At 37.8% G+C, this 20102-nt stretch overlaps 1 protein-coding gene and 1 pseudogene across 1 annotated transcript; both read left to right on the top strand.

Annotated features, from left to right (window-relative positions):
* The first annotated feature begins 10279 nt into the window (after window positions 1-10279).
* On the top strand, window positions 10280-10720 carry LOC112813864 (protein numb homolog pseudogene; annotated as a pseudogene).
* A 30-nt stretch (window positions 10721-10750) lies between these two features.
* On the top strand, window positions 10751-11284 carry LOC112813621 (protein numb homolog). Its single transcript, XM_073893536.1, has one exon. It carries the CDS (start codon window positions 10751-10753, stop codon window positions 11282-11284), a length of 534 nt encoding a protein of 177 aa, XP_073749637.1.
* The last annotated feature ends 8818 nt before the right edge of the window (window positions 11285-20102 follow it).

Consider the following 20102-nt stretch of genomic DNA (forward strand, 5'->3'; position numbering starts at 1 on the left):
TCTGCCTCTCTCTCTCTCTCTCTCTCTGTCTCTCATGAATAAATAAATAAAATCTTTTAAAAAAATAAATTAAAAAAATAAATATTTGACTTTGTTGGAATTTCTCAAAATATAAAGAAATAATCAATATTATGACAATATAACTACATCAATATTAATGTCAACATATAACTTGCAATTCTTTCTCTAAGTATTAAAAAAGAAATTTATTACAATGGAATATTATTCAGCCATAAAAAGAATGAAACTTTGCCATTTGCTTAAACATGGGTAGACCTTGAGGCATTATGCTAAGTAACATAAATCAGAAAGAGAAAGACAAATACTGTATGATCTCACTTAAATGTGGAATCTAAAAAAGAAAAAGAAAAAACAAAAACCAATAAATAAGAAATCTGAAAACACTTCCTACATCATTCTCTACTTGCCATTATCTTGAAATATGAAGATACATACTAAAAAAAAAAACAAAAACAACTCTTCTGTGTGATAATTTTACATAGATTTCTCCTCTCTAAAATATGCCTTAATCTTCCCTTCTAAATACATGTATTTCCCCTCCATATTAAACAATTTTTTCTAAATTTACAGATCTAGGTTTAAAATCTAATGACACACTTACTAGTCATGTGGTCTTTGGCAAGTTTTTCAAACTCTGAGTCCCTATTTTCTAATCCTAAAAATGTAAAAATACAGCCTAGAAGTGTGTTTTGAGAAATAAATAATCTATCCATGTAAACTGACACAGTGGTTAAGAGCACTGGAGTCAGATGTCTGCATTTTAAATCCAATAAAGTTAGTTAACTTTGTAAGAAATCATTTTTCTCATACATAGATTGGAGATAATAATAGCACTTCCTTTATGGCTATGGCTATAAATTTTATATTTATATAAATGAAATAATCCACATAAATAATTTAGTATAATGACTGCTTAACTATTATTAGCTGCTATTATTTTTTAAGAACCTGGAATACAACAGACACGCAATAATTGTTGGTGCTATCACTCTCCTCTCTATCACCAACCACTACATCTTTTACCTTTAACTATTCTCTATGGAAAGTATATATGTCCTTTAACTATCTTGTTCTTATCAACTGTGATGGGTAAGGGACACATGTCTATGTTTTTTTGGCAAATAACCCTAAAACCCTAATTTAAAACCTCTTTAATGCTTTAGTCCGATTTTTTAGGATCTTTCTGAGGATTTTTTTTTGAAAACTTCATCCAGTTTAACACTCCACTAGTGCTAAATGAAACCCAAGGTAGATGGATAAACAAATGTATTTCATATTTATTGCCTTAAGCAATTTTTCACATAGGCAGCCCATGTAATATTTCACCTAGCATAACCTTGAACTATCTCTTTCTACCCAAAGGGTAAGTTTTCTTGGAGAGATATAATTTTTATTTTATTTTTTTAAAGATTTTATTTACTGATTTGACAGAGACACAGCGAGAAAGGGAACACAGGCAGGGGGAGTTGGGGAGGGAGAAGCAGGCTTCCCGCTGAGCAGGGAGCCCCATGTGGGGCTCAATCCCAGGACCCTGGGATCATGACCCCTGAGCTGAAGGCAGATGCTTAACAACTGAGCCACCCAGGTGCCCCTTGAATAGATATAATTTTTAAAGAATATAAGCATATTACTATATACTTTAATGATCCTCAAACAGCATGAATGAGATTTAGGAGGGAGAAGGGAGCCTTTGTGATCCAACATGATCTTACATGGCTCATTAGAGCTTTTACTGTGTCATTTTCTTTAATTCATACTCATTAAAGTTGCTTTTTTCTTCCTTAATGAACTACTCTTACACAAAATTCCATAACCAGTTATGTACTTTTAAAAATATGTCTTGTTATCAAGGCACAGGTTTACAAAAAGACAGTTATTCAGTGTTAGTACTTTAATCCCAATCTGACACAAACCCTAAATCTTCTATTAGTCAATATATTTTCATTATTCTTGGCAGACCAATAAGCACTATAAAAATAAGTCAAATACCACTTTTTTTAAAAGATTTTTTTTTAGAGAGAGAGAGCGTGTGTGACCCTCATAGGGTGAGGGAAGGGGAGGGGCAGAGGGAGAGAGAGAATCTTAAGCAGGCTCCATGCCCAGCATTCAGCCAGAGGCGGTGCTCCATCTCATGACCCTGAGATCATAACCTGAGCAGAAATCAAGAGTCGGCCGCTTAACTGACTGAGCCACTCAGGTGCCCCACAAATACCACTTATTAATTCTACTTCAATTCAATAATGTTTGACTTCACAAATTTTCTTTAAAACTAAGAAAGGTGATTCTGAATTAAAATAAAAATTTTCATTTTCCTATCATGCCAAAATGTTTCAAATATTCTTGTGCTAAATGACAGAACATTAATTTAAGAGTGACAAGTACTGCCACAAACTTCATTATGCTAATACTAATTAAAATTTCTAACTTAGGGTAAAGTCAGATCAATTCATTCAGAAATAGAGGCAGCTATTGTTACTGAGCATGGCATAATGGAGATAGATTAATCAAACCTACATCTATACATGCATAGACTCTTTAAATAACTCTAAATTCTAGATGCCTCAGTTTCCCAATTTATCAATAAGAAACGATATTCTTCCTCCTGACAAATTTGCAAGTTTGCTTTGAAAATGAACCATTTCCATCAATTGTGAAATTAAAATTCCTCAACTAACAGAACTACAAAAAAGAAATCTTGAGTTTGGGAAAAATACTTTAAATAGGAAGGAAATATAAATGTAGAACTGCAAGGAGAAATAAGTCTGCTATTATATTTGGAGACTTCAACGTCCTTCTTTCAGTAAGAATACTTCAGATGGAATGCAGAATGCAACAAAAAACCTAACTGTACTTATTACAAATGTATAAAGCAACCTCACAGAAAGGAGTAGGAAAAAGGTACTGACCTCAGTACATATGGAAATGAATAGAATCTGTAAAACTAAAGTCAAAAGGAACTGCACATAAGCATTGCACTCTAATTGGTAAAGCTGGATGTACAGATTAGCAATTCTGACACTGCATACATGTATACTGCAATTGAATAATTAGGTAAGTGGATGGCAGTGGGTGGGAGCCAGATTTCTCACTACCGGAGTGGAAATTCACAGACGAGTAAGGGGAAGAGGCTATAATGATCCATGTAATAATGTATTAGAGTTGGAGACTTTAATAAGAACTCGTATTTTACTGGTTACATATAGAAATATGTGTGTGTCTGTATACGTGGGTTAGTACAAACACATACATTTATATACTCTGTCAGCTGAGGGGGCCTAGAAGCAATGGCATCCTAGTAGCAACAAGAATACCTAAGGCCCAGGGGAGCCTGGGTGACTCAGTCAGTTGAGTGTCTGACTCTTGTTTTTGGCTCAGGTCATGATCTCACTGTCTTGAGATGGAGAATGCATCAGCCTTTCACATTCAGCATGGAGACTGCTTGTCCATCTCCCTCTGCTCCTCCCTCTGCTCCTCCCACTGCTTGTGTGCTGGTGCACTCACTCTCTCTGAAGTAAATAAATAAATAAAAGCTTAAAAAAAAAAAAAGAATACCTAAGGCCCAGATCTTGGTTTAATACCATTTTTCAGTAAAAGGAACCACAGAAATGGTTAATTCTAGAACTGGAGCAGGAAATATACAAGGTGAGCTTTTGTAATGACAGAAAGTAAGTTCCTATGGAGTATTCCCAAAAAAGGCAAACCATAACGATAGGAGTATGTCAAACAGGCACAAGAACCAGCTGAAAGAGATTCCAGTGGCCAAAGTGGAACAACTTGAGTAACAAAATTAAGTAGTATTGGATTATAGCCCAAGTATAAAACCAATATCATGAGTCCATACTGCTATAAATAAATAGTTAAATTAATCAATGCAGAAAAGACAAATCTCCCTTGCAGAAGATTTTCTAAATAAATTTATATATATAACTCCACCCTACAGGAGGGGAAGCAAAACTCCTGGCTCCTTAAGTATAGGCTGCCCATAGTAACTTCCTTGAGAAGAGTACATTATGGAAAGGGAAAGAAAAGAGTAAGTTTAAAGTAGAGAAACCTAAAAACCACTATTTCAGCCAGGTGATCAAGGTCAACATCAACAGTCATAAATCATGTTGACAGTATACAACCTTGATATAATGTAATGAAAATGACACTTTACCTCTGTGATTTTCCTCCTGAAAACCCACAACCCAGCTAATTAGGAGGAAAAGTTCAGAACAATTTGAACAAAGGGACATCCTACAATATACCTGACCAGTACTCATGAAAATGGCCAATGTCATTGAAAATAAAGCAAGTCTGAGAAACTGTCAGAGCCAAGAGGAGCCTAAGAAGACATAACAAATAAATGTAATGTGGTAACCTGGATGGGCCCCTAAAGCAGGGGGAAAAAAAGTCATTTAATAAGGGATAAACGACATCTAAATGACCTGCTACTTTAATTACAATCAAAAGACCCATGAGGCAAATTGTAATAACCAAACTGAGCTCAAAGGATGTACTAAGCCTTATGCCTTCACTGTTTAACAAAGAAAGCATGAAAATAAACCAATTAAGTATTCAATTCATGGGAAAAGAAAAACCTAAAAATTAGAAATATAAGGAAAACAAGAGGGGAGAAGTAGTCTTAAATATATATTTTTTTAAATCCATGAGTAACAAAAGAAAAAAAACATCTGGCAAATAATCTAAATTTTATTTAGAACATGAACCAGACATACCTCCAGCAACTTGGTTTACTTTAGTTTTGCTTTGTAAAGGAAAAACACTGGTATCCATAAGCAAAAGAAGAAATGGAATATAACAGATAAAACTGTATTATTTTGCATTATAACAGGCAGACTGAGGGAACATGAAGCAGTTTTAGATACAGACCCTGCAATGCATGACATTATAAGTCAGCCCAGCAAGTATACAAATAACTTGTAGGTGAGACAACATTAAGTACAACACGAATACTTATACTACAGCTGTAAGTAGAGTCAGCTATATACAGGAGGAGAAACAGGATATTTCAGTAACAGGAAAGCTGCACAAGGAGAAAGTTTCCAGAAGCAATGGATAATCAGGAAACCAAGCCACAGTGACATCAGGCAGACTGGATTCAGCATAAATGGAAAACCAGAGGGTCCCTTTCTGTGCTACAGTCTATGAAACAGATACCAATTAAAAAGTGGCTGGATGCCCAAGGTTTGTCAACAAAATAGCAGGTCAATTTTCAAAAGACAGAGGAAGAGAAAGGGGAAGGACAGAAGAAGAAAGATTAAGAAGGAAGTAGAAGAAATACAATCTGGTTCCTTCTGAGGAGGCATCATCACAATAATTCCATTCCGTTAGCTTTCAGAGACTCATCATTTTAGGACTGATGAGTACCTCTGAATCCCCTCATTTTACACATAGGAAACATGTTTCTAGATGAGGAACAAGGAAAGTCACACATTTAAGGAGAAACTCCAGACTCCAGATTTACAGTACAGTTATTATTCCCTGATACAGTATAACCTCCTATTTACTCCAACAAAAGATACGATACAAAGTAATGTTCCATTATTTTTCACTATTTTTTTCACTTCTTTATGATATTTTTATTTTTGTGTATCTTGAGCAGCACCTACATTGCTGAGGGGTAAGAAAAGAAAGGAAAAGAAAAAAAGGAAGCTATCTCCAAACTCCATTTGGTTCAATTTCTATAGGGCTTTTTCTGCTGAACCCAAGACACTGAGAGTGTCGGATAGAAACAGTCCAACAAAGTGCTATCCTATAGGGACTTCAGCACATCCATCTGGATTCTTATTCAAATGTGTAAACCTCCTCAAAGCCCCCAGTAACAGAATGTAAATACCATTTTTGTCTTTCAATACAAGATCAAGACACAATTTAAAGTTCTTTGTAATACTCCTAGCATCCTAGTTCCCAGGCCTCTGAGAGCACTTAAGGACACAAACCTGCCACTGGCAATGTTGCGCAGTTCAATTAAGCTGGAAATAGGAAGTAATTCTAAGAGACTGAATAGGTTCTTGATGAAAATATTGGTTAGGAAAATGACTGTGCCCTCATGCCTATCCAGCACATCTGGTAGGAAAGGACTGCTACTTTATTTGCATTCCATGAACAATTAAAAAAGTAATTTGCGGTTTGGGACAAACAAAGAAATGTGAAACAGCAGTTGACTGAAAGCTTCCCCATTAAAGAGTAAAATTGACTAAATGACTTTAAAGTACATTTTTCCTGTAAAAGCTTCATTAATTGAGTTCTATTACTCTATGATTTATCCTGGTTTGATATTTATCTTTGCAGTAAACAATTTTGCAGAAATTGGGGGTGGAGGGAACTGTACCCTAGAGAAAAGGGTTAAAAGACATGAAAGAGAAGAGTTGTACAAAGATTGACTGGGCAAAGGAATCACCATAGACCCAAGGGGGACGTAGAGAGGAAGAGAGAGGACAGAAGAAAGTTGACAGGTCATGCCACAAACAACAGAGGGAAAACAGGGGTGAAAGGAACCAAAGCTCTTTTTGCAGGAAGGTCAGGAGGTGTGAGCAGAGGATTTGCTAATAGTCCAGACAGATAAGCATGCTGCAAAGCCTATTTACATCATCAATGGTGTTTCCTAGAGGACTGAACAGACTGGAGGTCAGGTCCTTAAAGATGTACTATCGTTCAGGCACAGGACCCATAGGCAGGATATAGACAGATTCAGATTTTGTTGACCTGAAGAACTACATTTTCCTTAGGAAATGTCTGACCTAATATTTAGTACATTTCATTTCTAATTGCTAAGTAAAGTTACATTGAGATCATTCTGCTTAAAAGTGTCAGGAACTCAATTTCAGACATGCTGATGTGTTCTAGAAGCAGTGGCTACATTCTATAACACTAAGTATCTGTAGATCAGGAAATGAGTTGAGAAGGAGGCAAGTTTGTTAGGAACAGGGTTTAACCCTATAGTAATAAACACAGGAAAGTATAACCTGCTGAGTTATAATATAGGGTGCACTCTTATTTTCAATATTTCCCCTGAATCTGAGATTCCTTTTCCATTAACTAATCTAGGGAGAACAATCACAAGATCTGTATACCACAATCTATACCCCCTTCCAACCCTTTTGCAGACATTACTAATTAGTCACAGAGCCTCAGGCAGGACTCAGCTTTATCCTAGCATTCACCTGATAAGAGCTGACATGAGAGTCAAAGAAATCAGCTTCCCACCTGTGATCTATTTGGTTATGTTCTGAGATACCTTACTCAAAAGTTAGTAATTCATAAAAAAAAAAGAAAGAAAAGAAAAAAGAAAAAGTTAGTAATTAGTAACTGCACTCAGTCCAAATACTTAGCACTGAAAAATAAAAGTGAAACTGGAAAAGTTTAGAGAACTACAAAACCCTCTTTAAAATTGCTATGAGACTTCTCAGAGTGAGTTCTTTTTTTTTTTTGAGAAGTCCATTTTAAATTCAATTTTTCTGTAATAAACATGAAGTTGTATGGTGTTTTATAACCTTCAACAACCTTCCACATACAGATTTTTAAATTTGATTCTTATTGCAACTCTGTCTGATAAGAGGGGGACAGAATTAAACAAAAGCAAGAACCAGACAGAAGATAAGAAATGGAGGCTCTAGTAATTTCGCTTTGAGGATTTTAAAAGGCAGAAGTATTTCTGTTCCCAGGGAGGGGCTTGTAATTTCTCTTCTCCTCAGTTTAGCACTAAACACACTCTTCGATCTGCTTTATTTAAGTGGACCTGCCATACCCATGATTTTTCTTTGCATTTCTAACTCTGTATTTCTGAGGCTAAGAATAAAATTGAAATCACAACTGTTCCAAAACTTGATATTAGAAACATAAACAATCACCAAATTAATATGTTTGAAGAATACTTCTACATTCACACACTTTTTCTCTAGAGAAAATCAGATACATTTTTCCTAGATCTAATACATTTCAGAGCAAGTGATCTTAAGTATAGGTGATTAAACCAGACCTTTGTTACCACAGATTGACATCAAAGACATCTTTGTCCTCTAGTAGCAAAAAAAAAAAAAATCAGTCTGAATTAATACTGAGATCCTTTCAAAATTTCAACTACGCCCCTGCTCTAGTCACCTAGGTATAGAGAATATATACCAATTGATCCCTATGGGCTCCTTATAACTTGGTTTTTGACTGCTAAACTTGCTATTTTTATATACAACTATGATATCCTTTACTATGATGATTCAAATTATGTATGATCCAAAATAGAAATCAAGTCCTGACTCAGCATAAACAAAAACCTAGTACAGAATACCCCACAGATTCAATCAAATCAATTTTCTCTAATTTAAGATGTACATTACTCTGGATACATAGTTTCTTATACTCTATATAAGTCTTCTAGGATTTTTTTATTATGAATTATTGCCAGCAAAAATGCACCTCATGAAATCCAGCTCATAGAAATGCTAGTTACATTAAACAAATTGATCTCACACCACTCAAAGTGCCTACCTTATTTTTCTGTGTCTTCACTTTAGTACTTCTTAGATTTGAGAGATTAATAACAAAGTTGGAAATGCAGTTCCTGGGAAATGTTTCCATGTCATTGTGTTTTTATTCACAAACCGTTGGGGGTAGGAAGCCTAGAGCCAGAAGGAGGATGTGACCACGCTGTCATTTAATGATGAGTAAAAACAATTCTGAAATGTTTCTTTTTTAATTTTATTTTTACTATGTTATGTTAATCACCATACAATACATCATTAGTTTTTGATGTAGTGATCCATGATTCATTGTTTTCGTGTAACACCCGGTGCTCCGTGCAATACGTGCCCTCCTTAATACCCATCATCGGGCTAACCCATCCCCCCAGCCCCCTCCCCTCTAGAACCCTCAGTTTGTTTCTCAGAGTCCATAGGCTCTCATGGTTCATCTCTCCCTCCGATTCCCTCCCCTTCATTTTTCCCTTACTTCTCCTAATGTCCTCCATATGTTCCACAAATAAGTGAAACCATATGGTGATTGACTTTCTCTGCTTGACTTACTTCACTTAGCATAATCTCCTCCAGTCCCATCCATGTTGATGTAAAAGTTGGGTGTTCATCTTTTCTGATGGCTGAGTAATATTCCATTGTATACCTGGACCACATCTTCTTTATTCATTTGTCTGTTGACAGAAATGTTTCCTAATTTAAACACTATTTGACTGATGGGGGTGGGGGAGATGTAGCCAGAGAAGTGAGCACCCATGCTGACTATTGACAAATTTACCTTCCTGGCACATCAAAATGCCCACCTACTACTAAACACTGCTCACAAACTTCACTACTTTCCAACATTCAGTTAATATGAGATGGAACTAAAGGAGAATAAAATGTTTTTATTTGTGAAAGTGGATACTTGCTCAGTAAACACCAGGAAAATTTAGTTGTACTGTTTTCATCATTAATCTAATATTTATTCACTGATATGGGGAATTCCTTAGTAGGATAAATAAGACATTATTTTCCAAGATTTATTCATTTGGTAAGTTTTTCAAAACATTTTATAGCAACAAACTCTCTGTGTTGGCAAAACTGAAGAGAAACAGAGCTGCTAAAAGCCCACTCATTATTTGGGAGTTTTGTGTACCACAATGCTTGGACTTCTGGCTTCAACTCTTTTTTTTTTTTTTCTTTTTTGGCTTTTCATGGAAGTATTTATTCCATTCACATTTAATTTAATTATTGATGTATCAATATCAAACATCTTACTATTTGCTCTCTTTTTACTAACTGAACTATATTACTTTTTCTTTTTTTATTTTATTTTAATTCCAGTATGGTTAACATACAGTGTTATACTAGTTTCAGTGTACAATATCGTGATTCAACAGTTTTGTATATTCCTTAGTGCTCATCAAGATAAGTGTACTCTTAATCCCCTTCACCGATTTCACCCATCACCCCCTCTCACCTCCCCTCTGGTCACCATCTGTTTGTTCTCTATAGTTAAGAGTCTGTTTTTGATTCCTCTCTTTCTCTTTGCTTTGTTCATTTGTTTTGTTTCTTAAATTCTACATATGAGTGAAATCATATGGTATTTGTCTTTCTCTGACTGACTTATTTCTCATAGCATTATACTTTCTAGGTCTATCCATGTTGTTGCAAATAGCAAGATTTCATTCTTTTTTATGGTTGGATAATATTACATTATATATCTATATATATGTATCAGCTCCCTGTGTTCACAGATCACCAATGCCTTCAGCACACCCTCCAAAGACCCCTTCTCATCTGCCCCAATGACCAAACCAGTGACGGTGATAGCACCACAGTCTCCTGCCTTTCAAGTATTGCCCATTGGCCTGACTGACCCAGCTCCAGGGGGTCGCCCGTCCACCCCACATGCATTAACTCCATCGGTGTTGTCTGCTCCCATTGTAGCTAACGGCACTGACTCAGCCTTCCATGTGCTTGCTGCTAAGCCAGCCCATACTGCTCTAGCACCCGTAGCAATGCCTGTGCGTGAAACCAACCCTTGGGCCCACGCCCCTGATGCTGCTAACAAGGGAATTGCAGCCACACGTTCGGGGACTGAGTGGGGTCAATCTTCTGGTGCTGCATCTCCAGGTCTCTTGCAGGCTGGTCACAGACGCACTCCCTCCGAGGCTGACCGCTGGTTAGAAGAGGTGTCCAAGAGCGTCCAGGCGCAGCAGCCCCAGGCCTCAGCTGCTCCTCTGTAGCCAGTTCTCTAGCCTGCTCCACCCACTTCCATGACCCAGCCAGCACCGCCTTTCCAAGGGAACGCGTTCCTCACCTCTCAGCCTGTGCCAGTGGGCGTGGTCCCACCCCTGCAGCCAGCCTTTGTCCCTGCCCAGTCCTATCCTGTGGCCAATGGGATGCCCTATCCAGCCCCTAATGTGCCTGTGGTGGGCATCACTCCCTCCCAGACGGTAGCCAATGTGTTTGGCACTGCAGGCCACCCTCAGGCCGCCCACCCCCATCAGTCTCCCAGCCTGGTCAAGCAGCAGACATTTCCACAGTATGAGATGAGCAGTGCTACTGCCAGTCCCTTCTTTAAGCCACCTGCTCAACACCTCAACGGTTCTGCAGCTTTCAATGGTGTAGAGGATGGCAGGTTGGCCTCAGGAGATAAGCACACAGAGGTTCCTGCAGGCACCTGCCCAGTGGATCCTTTCAAAGCCCAGTGGGCTGCATTAGAAAGCAAGGCCAAGCAGCGTACTAACCCCTCTCCCACCAATCCTTTTTCCAGTGACTTACAGAAGACGTTTGAAATTGAACTTTAAGCGGTCTCTATGGCTTATGTATTTTGTCTGTACTTAGCAAGGGCAGGGGCAGAGGTCAAAGGAGCAAAGGGAACTTTGTGTTCCCAGTCAGTATACTTTTCACCAATCCCAAAGGTCCCAAGGCATGTCCAGGCAGAGAGTGCTAGGAGAGGTGATTTTGAAAAAAATGGAAAAAACATTCCTAGAGAAGAGTTGTCTTGCAGTTAGGCTAAAGAAGTCAAGGAAATGTTGCCCTCTGTCCCCCTCCTACTCTCTCAGCCCCTTACAAATCTCTGGCAACAGAGAGGCAGAAATATCTGAACAGGAATCTGTATTCAAAGCACATTTACTGGAATATAAAACACAATGGGAAGCAAAAAAAAAAATATATATATATAATGGAATATATATATATACCACTTCTTCCTTATCATTCCTCAGTTGATTGACACTGGGCTGCTTCCATAATTTGACTATTGTAAATAATACTGCAATAAACACAGAGATGCATATATGCCTTCAAATTAATGTTTTCGTATTCTTTGGGTAAATACCCAGTAGTGCAATTATTGGATCATAGGAGGGTTCTATTTTTAATTTTTTGAGGAACCTCCAAACTGTCTTCCACAGTGGCCCCACCAGTTTGCATTGCCACCAACAGTGGAGGTCATTTCCCTACACATCCTCACCAATAACTGTTCCTTCTTCTGTTTTTTATTTTAGTCATTCTGACAGGTGTGAGGTGATATCTCATTGTGGTTTTGATTTGCATTCCCTGATGATGAATGATGTTCAGCATTTTTTCATGTGTCTGTTGGCCATTTGTATATCTTCTTCAGAGAAATGTCTGTTCAGGTCTTCTGTCCATTTATTAATTGGATTATTTGTTCTTTTGGTGTTGAGTTGTATAAGTTCTTTAGATATTTTAAATATTAACCCTTTATCAGACATCATTTGCAAATATCTTTCCCCATTCAGTTTTATGTTTCCTTTGCTATGCAGAAGCTTTTTATTTTGATAAAGTCCCAGTCATTTATTTTTGCCTTTTCCCTTGCCTCAGGAGACAGGTCTAGAAAAATGTTGCTATGACTGATGTCAGAGAAATTACTGCCTGTATTTTTTGCTAGGATTTTTGTTTCAGGTCTCACTTTTAGGTCCCTAATCCAGTCTGAGTTTATTTTTGTATATGGTGTAAGAAAGTGGTCCAGTTTCATTCTTTTGCATGTAACTATCCAGTTTTCTCAAAACCATTTGTTGAAGAGACTGTCTTTTTCCCACTGCATATTCTTGCCTCTTTTGTTGAAGATTCATTAACCATATAACTACGGACTTGCTTCTGGGCTTTCTATCCTGTTCCATTGATCTATGTGTCTATTTTTGTGCCAGTACCATACTATTTTGATTACTACATCTTTGTAGTGTAACTTGGAATCTGAAATTGTGATACCTCCAGCTTTTTCTTTTTCAAGATTGCTTTGACTATTCAAGGTCTTCTGTGGTTCCATACAAATTTTAGGATTGTTCTAGTTCTGTGAAAAGTGCTGCTGGAATTTTGATAGGGATTGCATTAAAACTGCAGTTTGCTTTGGGTAATGGACATTTCAACAATATTTGTTCTTCTAATCCATGAACATGGAATTTGTTTGTGTCATCTTCAATTTCTTTCATCAGGGTTTTATAGTTTGATCAGAGTACAGATCTTTCACCCCTTTGGTTAAGTTTATTCCTAGGTATTTTACTCTTTTTGATGCAATTGTAAATGGGACTGTTTTCTTAATTTCTCTTTCTGCTACTTCATTATTAGTGTATAGAAATGCAACAGATTTCTGGACATTGATTTTTTTTATCCTGCAACTTTACTGAATTCATTTATCAGTTCTAGTAGTTTTTTGGTGGAGTCTTTAGTGTTTTCTATATATAGTATCATGTCATCTGCAAATAGTGAGTTTTACTTCTTCCTTACCAATTTGGATGCCTTTTATTCCTTTTTCTTGTCTGATTGCTGTGGCTAGGACTTCCAGGACTATGCTGAATAAAAGTCGTGAGAGAGGACATCCTTGTCTTGTTCCTGACCTCAGTTTTTTACCATGGAGTATAATGTTAGCTCTGGGTTTTCATATAAGGCCTTTATTATTGAGGTATGTTTCCTCTAAACCTACTTTGTTGAGGATTTTTATCATGAATGGATGTTGCAATTTGTCAAATTCCTGGCTTCAACTCTTACTACCTATGTGACTTTGGGCAGTCCTTTAATATTTCCAAAGTTCTAGTTTTTCACCTACAATATACTCTTCTCTCTTAGAATTGTGCTAAGTGCTAGCACATAGTTGCCCTTGGGGAACAGAGGGAGGAGAACTAATACAGTGTGGGCAAAATGATGTTAAAAGAAAATCCCGGTTTCAATTTCATCCAATTCAAAATTTTTCTAACAGTAGGTACAAAAGCTACAGGCTCTAGGGATCCCAGTCCTATTCATAAGCAAGTCTTACTGCTGAGAGGAGAGATTAGGGAGTGGGGTTTGGGATGGTAAAAGTGAAATGGAGAAAAAAAAATCAGTAGTTTGTTAGTTTGTCTATTTTGCATAAATTTCCATGCAGTCAATTCAAAGGTCCTTAACTTCAAATGTATATAATGTACTCATTCATGCTGTACAGACTCAAAATTCAAGCCACAGCCTGAAAACATGATTAACATCTAATCACACATCAATGAAGGGGAAAAATTTCTGAGATTGGAGTTGAAGCAGAAGGCAGTGTGCCTGAATGCCCTTTATTCTGTGTGCCACTGAGGCCTGAGTCTATAATGCAAGGATCTTCAAGACACAGCTGCCTGAGGACAATCATCTACATTGACTATGTTACATGCATTGGAAGGTAAAAGGTACCACAACCCCACAGGGTGCCCAGTAGATTTCCTGATACCTCACTGGTGTAAAGGGTCATGGACAATAGTTTCTACTCTCTGGAAGTTGATTCCTTTTTTAATTGAGAAAAAAAAAGCATTTGAATAAAACATTTCAGTATGTAAAACCTAATTTGTCCAGAACAGTCCCTGGGCCTAAAGCCTTAGCCAAATGACTAGGCAAACAGAGAAAGGCCCTCTACTTTGCATCCCAGAATCCCCCTTAGGTACAGATAACCCAACACAGGTATTGCCATACCCAGACTCAGTGATTTAATTTGACAAGAAAGCAATGATTCTAGTGCTCAGTATTTTCCAGAGCCTTAATATACCCAAGATCTGTGACCAAACACCAGACCAGTTACTTTACCATGAAGGGGCCTTTTGAGGTTAAAGTGAACATCATGATCCCACCTCTAGTTGAGATTTCCCATGACCCTCTCACCTCCACTGGACACTAAAACCATTGGCCCCCAGTAGTGATGTCCTTTCCTTTCTGGTCTTGCTCTTTGACTCTGGCCTCAACCTATAAAGATGATGGAAAATGGATTCTTTTTTTCTCTATATAATTCTCTTTATCTGATGAATATAGATTAACATGGTGGAAAAAGAGACAGAAAGTGAATATTGTATTAGGAGGCAGCTGTTAGGAACACAGCTTTGAAGCTGAATTCTGAGGATCTGAATGCTGACCTGAAGTTCGCTGGTTTTACCTCAGACAAATTACTTAGCTACTGTATATCTCATTTTCTTCATCTGTAGAATGGACCCAAATAACTAAGAAAGAAATGAAATTGTTGAGGTCAATCACTTACTGGGTACATATTTGACGTGATATGTACATTAGCTTTTATAGTATCATTAGCTCTTATAGTATTATCACTAGAGAAACATGGGGTTTTGATCATAAAGGCAATAGATTCTTAAGTGCAAATTGTAAAAGTAGCTTGAAATATTTATCTGGAGAATTTTGAGTAGAAAAGTCTTAGCTATAAGAAAAGTAAAATAAATGTACACTTATTAAGCTAACATATTCTTACCTAGAAATTCTGTTAGTCCCTTATATGTTATCTTCTTTCATTTTTAAAACAACCCTGCATATTAAATGTTGCAAGTATCATGACTCCACAGTAAAGGAAAGAAGCCTAAGAGACTTTATGTCACTTGCACAAGACTACCCTGCTTATCTGAGGCAAAGATGAAATACTAACATAGGTAGATCGAACTTCCAAATTTATGTGTTTTCATCAAACCAAGATGCCTCCACAATATATTCTGTGAACACCTTCCATCAAGTATTGTGTCAGCTCAGATAAATCCATATGCCTGGCATGAAGACAGAGCAGCTTAAGTTATTATGAAGCACTCATAACAACTGCAGTAGTTTCAACAAAAAGAATACACAACAATTAACATCCCTAACCATAAGGGAGGTAAACAGCTTACTCATTTTAATTGTTATTAAACCCCATCACCTATCTTATTTAGTTATTCTTTTACTACTTAGAAAAATACCCTTTGCAGGATACGTAAAAGGAGCGTTAAAGAAGCCAACCTTTATAAAACCCCTTTTTTCACAAAAAGGAAATGTTATAGGTGTCAATTAATTCAGCAATGTACCCCATAAGAACCAGGCTTGCCAACTCCTGGTTAGAAGTTAATATTTCACTATTAAATAGCAACTTCCTGTCAGAGGATTTCTATGAGCTTTATAACTTTACAAACAATCTAACGTCACTGCAGTCAATATTCTTCCTTTCCTAAATGAATTTAAATTCTGCTTGAAATCACCAGGGAAAAGGCACAGTGACTGCTCCACTGTTTTCATCAGTGCTAACTAGTCCAGCCCACCACTGGACTCCAGCTGTACTTTTTTATATAACTGTTAAGCTCTCATCACATTGTGGCATAATTATTAATGTATACCCCTGTCTCTGCAATTAGCCAACAGGTGACTTCATGGCAAGTCTTATCACCTTAGAACAGTTTCAGCTCAACAACTATTTAATGAGCTTGTGCTTTGTGCCAGGGTCCAAGGTAGAAGATCAGGCTATAAAGATAAATGAGACATAGCACTGGCCCTGGGGGATGCTCTGGACAAAGGGAGGAAGAAGGCACATTAATTGATCATTTCATTTCAGCACAATGTGGGAGAAAACTACTATGGATACGCAGATATGGCATGAGCATGAGGGGGTGAGAGCATGGGCAAGCAGGCCCTGAACTCAGCCTGGCTAGTTCAAAGACTCCTAAAGGAGGTGAGGACTTAGCTATGACCTGAGGATGTGTACCTCCAGTAACTAGTGCAGAAAGTGGCAGATAGCAAACATTCAATCAAAAATCCATGAAAGAAGGGAAGGAGGGAGAAAGGAAAGATACACAGACAGGACTGGACTAATGAGTCCTTTTTATTTCCACCAAGGATCTGGGTGTGTATATTTTGACAGCTTCACCACATTTCTTAAATTCCTCCACCCTGTAAGACTTAAAGGCAATGCTCCTACTCTTTATTCAACAACTTCTCAGTTTCTTTTACATCATGGTATATGTATCAAATGATGTACGTGTGGCTCCCTGGGTAAACAGGAGAGGCTGTCTGTGGCTGGAGGTGACCTATCACCCAAGCCCACTACACCAAAGACTGAAGGGACCAAGTATCTAAGCAAAATGCTAAGCCACTCGCAGCCCATCATTGTGCTGAGGCAAACCCATTCAGAAGTATAGCCTAAACTAACTCCTCACCTTTTTTCTTCACCCCAATCTATCATGTTCCTCCAGGAAACTTGCAGATGAATCACTCATAGTATATGATCTTCCATCATGTAGCTTCCTTTCAGTCTTTAAACAATATCAAGTCTCCTTTAAAGAAGTTCTTCTTCAACTCTATTCCTCCTTGAAGTGCATCCCAACTATGTTATTCTTTTTAAGTACTAACCCTGCAAAAAGTTTACTTCACTTACCGACTACACTTCAATCCTGTACAATGTACAGAGTATTCTAATACTGGGGTAAAATTGTGAACAAGAAGCCAAGGTCCCTATCCTCAAGAAGCTTAATTCTCTTGAAGGTGACAGACCAGTCAACAAATACATGCATAAGATAATATCATAAATATAAAACAAGGGGATAGACAAGGATGATGGCTACTATTTTAGACAAGTAGTCTAAGAAGGCCTCTTTGAGAAGATAATGTTTTTTTAAAAAAAAGATTTTATTTATTTATTTGAGAGAGAGAGACAGAGAGTGCACACATGAGTGGGGCGGGGGGAGGGCAGAGGAAGAGGGAGAAGCAGACTCCCCACTGAGGAGGGAGCCCAATGTGGGGCTTGATCCCAGGACCCTGAGATCATGACCAGAGCTGAAGGCAGACACTTAACTGACTGAGCCATCCAGGCACCCCTAGAAGGTAATGTTTAAGCAGAACATTAAAGGAAGCACAAGAGAAAGCCAAATGCATATATGGAACAGAATTCCAGAAAGGAAAGTTCAAGTATCTTGATGTAAGAACATGCTGGTTATGTTCAGAGAACAGCAAGGAAGCCTATAGAGTTCAGTATGCAAGGGAGAGTATTAGGAGATGGGCATAGAGATCAGAGGTAGAAGACAGTCTGTGTGGGGTTTTAAAGGCCTTGGTAAAGACTCTGTATCCTATTCTACATGGGATTGGAAGCCTTGAGAGGATGGTGAGCAGGGAGAGAAATCTTTTGACTTAGTATTTTGTAAGAATCCCTTTGACTGTGAAATTGAGAAAAGACTGGAAGAGGCCAGTTGCAGCAGGAACCCCAGTGATCCAGGCAAGAGATTAGGAAGGTAGAGGCAGGAGAATGAAAATGCTGGAATCAGGGTATACTAATATAAAGCTTATAAGAACTTGCTGAAGATTGGATGTAGTATATGAAATAAGTGAAGGATCAGTCCAAGGCTTTTACTCTGAACAACTAGATGAACTGTCCCATGAGGAAGACAAGGACCTGAGAAGTATATACTGTGTTGGAAGGAGCATCTGCATGAATATTGCAATAGACAAAAATGTTGACAGAAGTCATCAGGAGAGGACCATGGATGACTTCAACTAGGAAGAGCAGCTGAAGGGATTATATAGTGTCCCTCTCCTGCTCAGAAATTTTCTGTGTCTTCCCACTGTTATTGCTTTAGAGGGCAGGGAGTAGGTCTTTCTTGTCTTCTTTGCATCTAAGTTTGGAATTCCCCAAACTACCTGGGAGCTCAGTAAGTATTTGTAAAACAATGAATGAGTTGGATGAATGAACTATATGGCTCTTCAAATTTCTCAATTATCTCCCACAACCCCAACACCTACTGACTGTCCAACCCCACCAAACTACATTTCTGAATCTACACTACATTTTTCCACATTCATGCTAGCCTTGCTCATGAGTATCTCTTAGCTCAGATGATTTCTCCTATTCTATCACCTATATGCTTCTTAAAAACCTCATGTTTCAAAACTCTGACCTCATGTCTGTCCTCCAAGAGCACATTCACCCCCACTCACGTGGCAGGTTAGTCCTGCCTTCTGCTCTGTGATCTATTAGCATCTTAAAATGGCACTTTTCCCAGTCTTTCTTAGATCAGAGTTTACTTTTGCCTATTCCTCCAGATTATCAAGTCCAGGGCAGTAGAAACTTTTTCTTATTTTTATTTCTGCCTTCCTAGTTAAACATTTTTCAAGATTCTTTGAGGTTGTACCACAAATTATAATTGGATTTAATTAAAATGAATTTAAAACAGAAAAACATCTCTTGCAGCTAAACACAATTAGTGTAATATCTGTACTTTCAAATTATTTTGCTTAGGGAAAAAATCTGAAATCACAAGTTGTTTGTTAATGAACATTCTGTATTTGAAGAATGCAAAAGTTTTGTTCACTTTTGAATAAGGATCCTGAAACTATGTGCCTGTCTTAGAGCCTTATCCTCCAGCCTCACCCTGCATCTACCCAATCCCCTGAGTACCCCTAAATTCCACCAGGCTCAACTACTTGCTGTTTCCTACACATAATCTCTCATAACTCTCTGTGCATGCTCTTTCCTCCGGCTAGACTATTCTTCCCCACTTTTACCCCTGGACAACCACAACACTGCTTTTTGATTTAGTTCAAATTAGTTCAATCTAGTTCAAGATCTTCTCTGCCAATGGAGAAAAGTTGAGCACAGAATCTGCTGTTTCTTCAATACCTTCTACATAATTCACTTAGAGTACTTGTCCTAATCCAATGCTTATCTATCTTGACCTCTTTCCTAATGTACCATTGAGAATCCTTCTAGGAGAGAATTTGTGTCCAATTATTTTTGTACCACCAGGACTTAGTATTGGCTAGGATAAAGTAGGTGCTCAACAAACAATTGTTGAGGCGAAAGAACCCTGAGAATCTCAGTTTGCAGCCTCCGAGCTCTACAAGGCAATTCTGCCTTTGTTTGTTACATTTCTTACTTCAAACATAAACTTTGATTAATTGTTGATCTGTAGCCACAGGCATGGAGATACCTCCTACCAGCTTTAGGAAACCCACATTGCTGTGACCTACCTTTTCCCCCTCCAGTAATTATAGATGTTTCTACCTCCCTAACCACTTAATACCTCCTGCCCTTTCAATTACTTAATTGAGTTATCCAGTTGTGTAATCAGCCTGGATGATAAGCTGTCAGCAGTTATTTTTTTTTTAATGTAAATGACTTCTTTATCCACAGGTCTGGGCTGTATGTTTTTCAGGGGGGAGGTGCAGGATGGGGAATGAAGAGTGTTTTCTAGTGAGGCATATTATGGAGTTTTATAGATAATCATTTGTGATCTACATACAAATATGCACGCATCCTGGAAGTAATTACCAAAATAGTTCTGACCTAATTATGCTTAAAACACAGGGAGTAGTTCCCAACTTTCAGTCTAATAGATACTGCTAATCTGATTCTACCCTGAC

Source organism: Callorhinus ursinus, unplaced genomic scaffold, assembly GCF_003265705.2.
Source record: "Callorhinus ursinus isolate GAN/ISIS: 27379988/994484 unplaced genomic scaffold, GSC_fseal_2.0 scaffold6, whole genome shotgun sequence".
Taxonomy (NCBI): domain Eukaryota; kingdom Metazoa; phylum Chordata; class Mammalia; order Carnivora; family Otariidae; genus Callorhinus; species Callorhinus ursinus.

Excerpts from the sequence above, each read along its gene's own strand:
- LOC112813621 (XM_073893536.1), top strand. The coding sequence starts at position 10,751 with ATGACCCAGCCAGCACCGCCTTTCCAAGGGAACGCGTTCCTCACCTCT.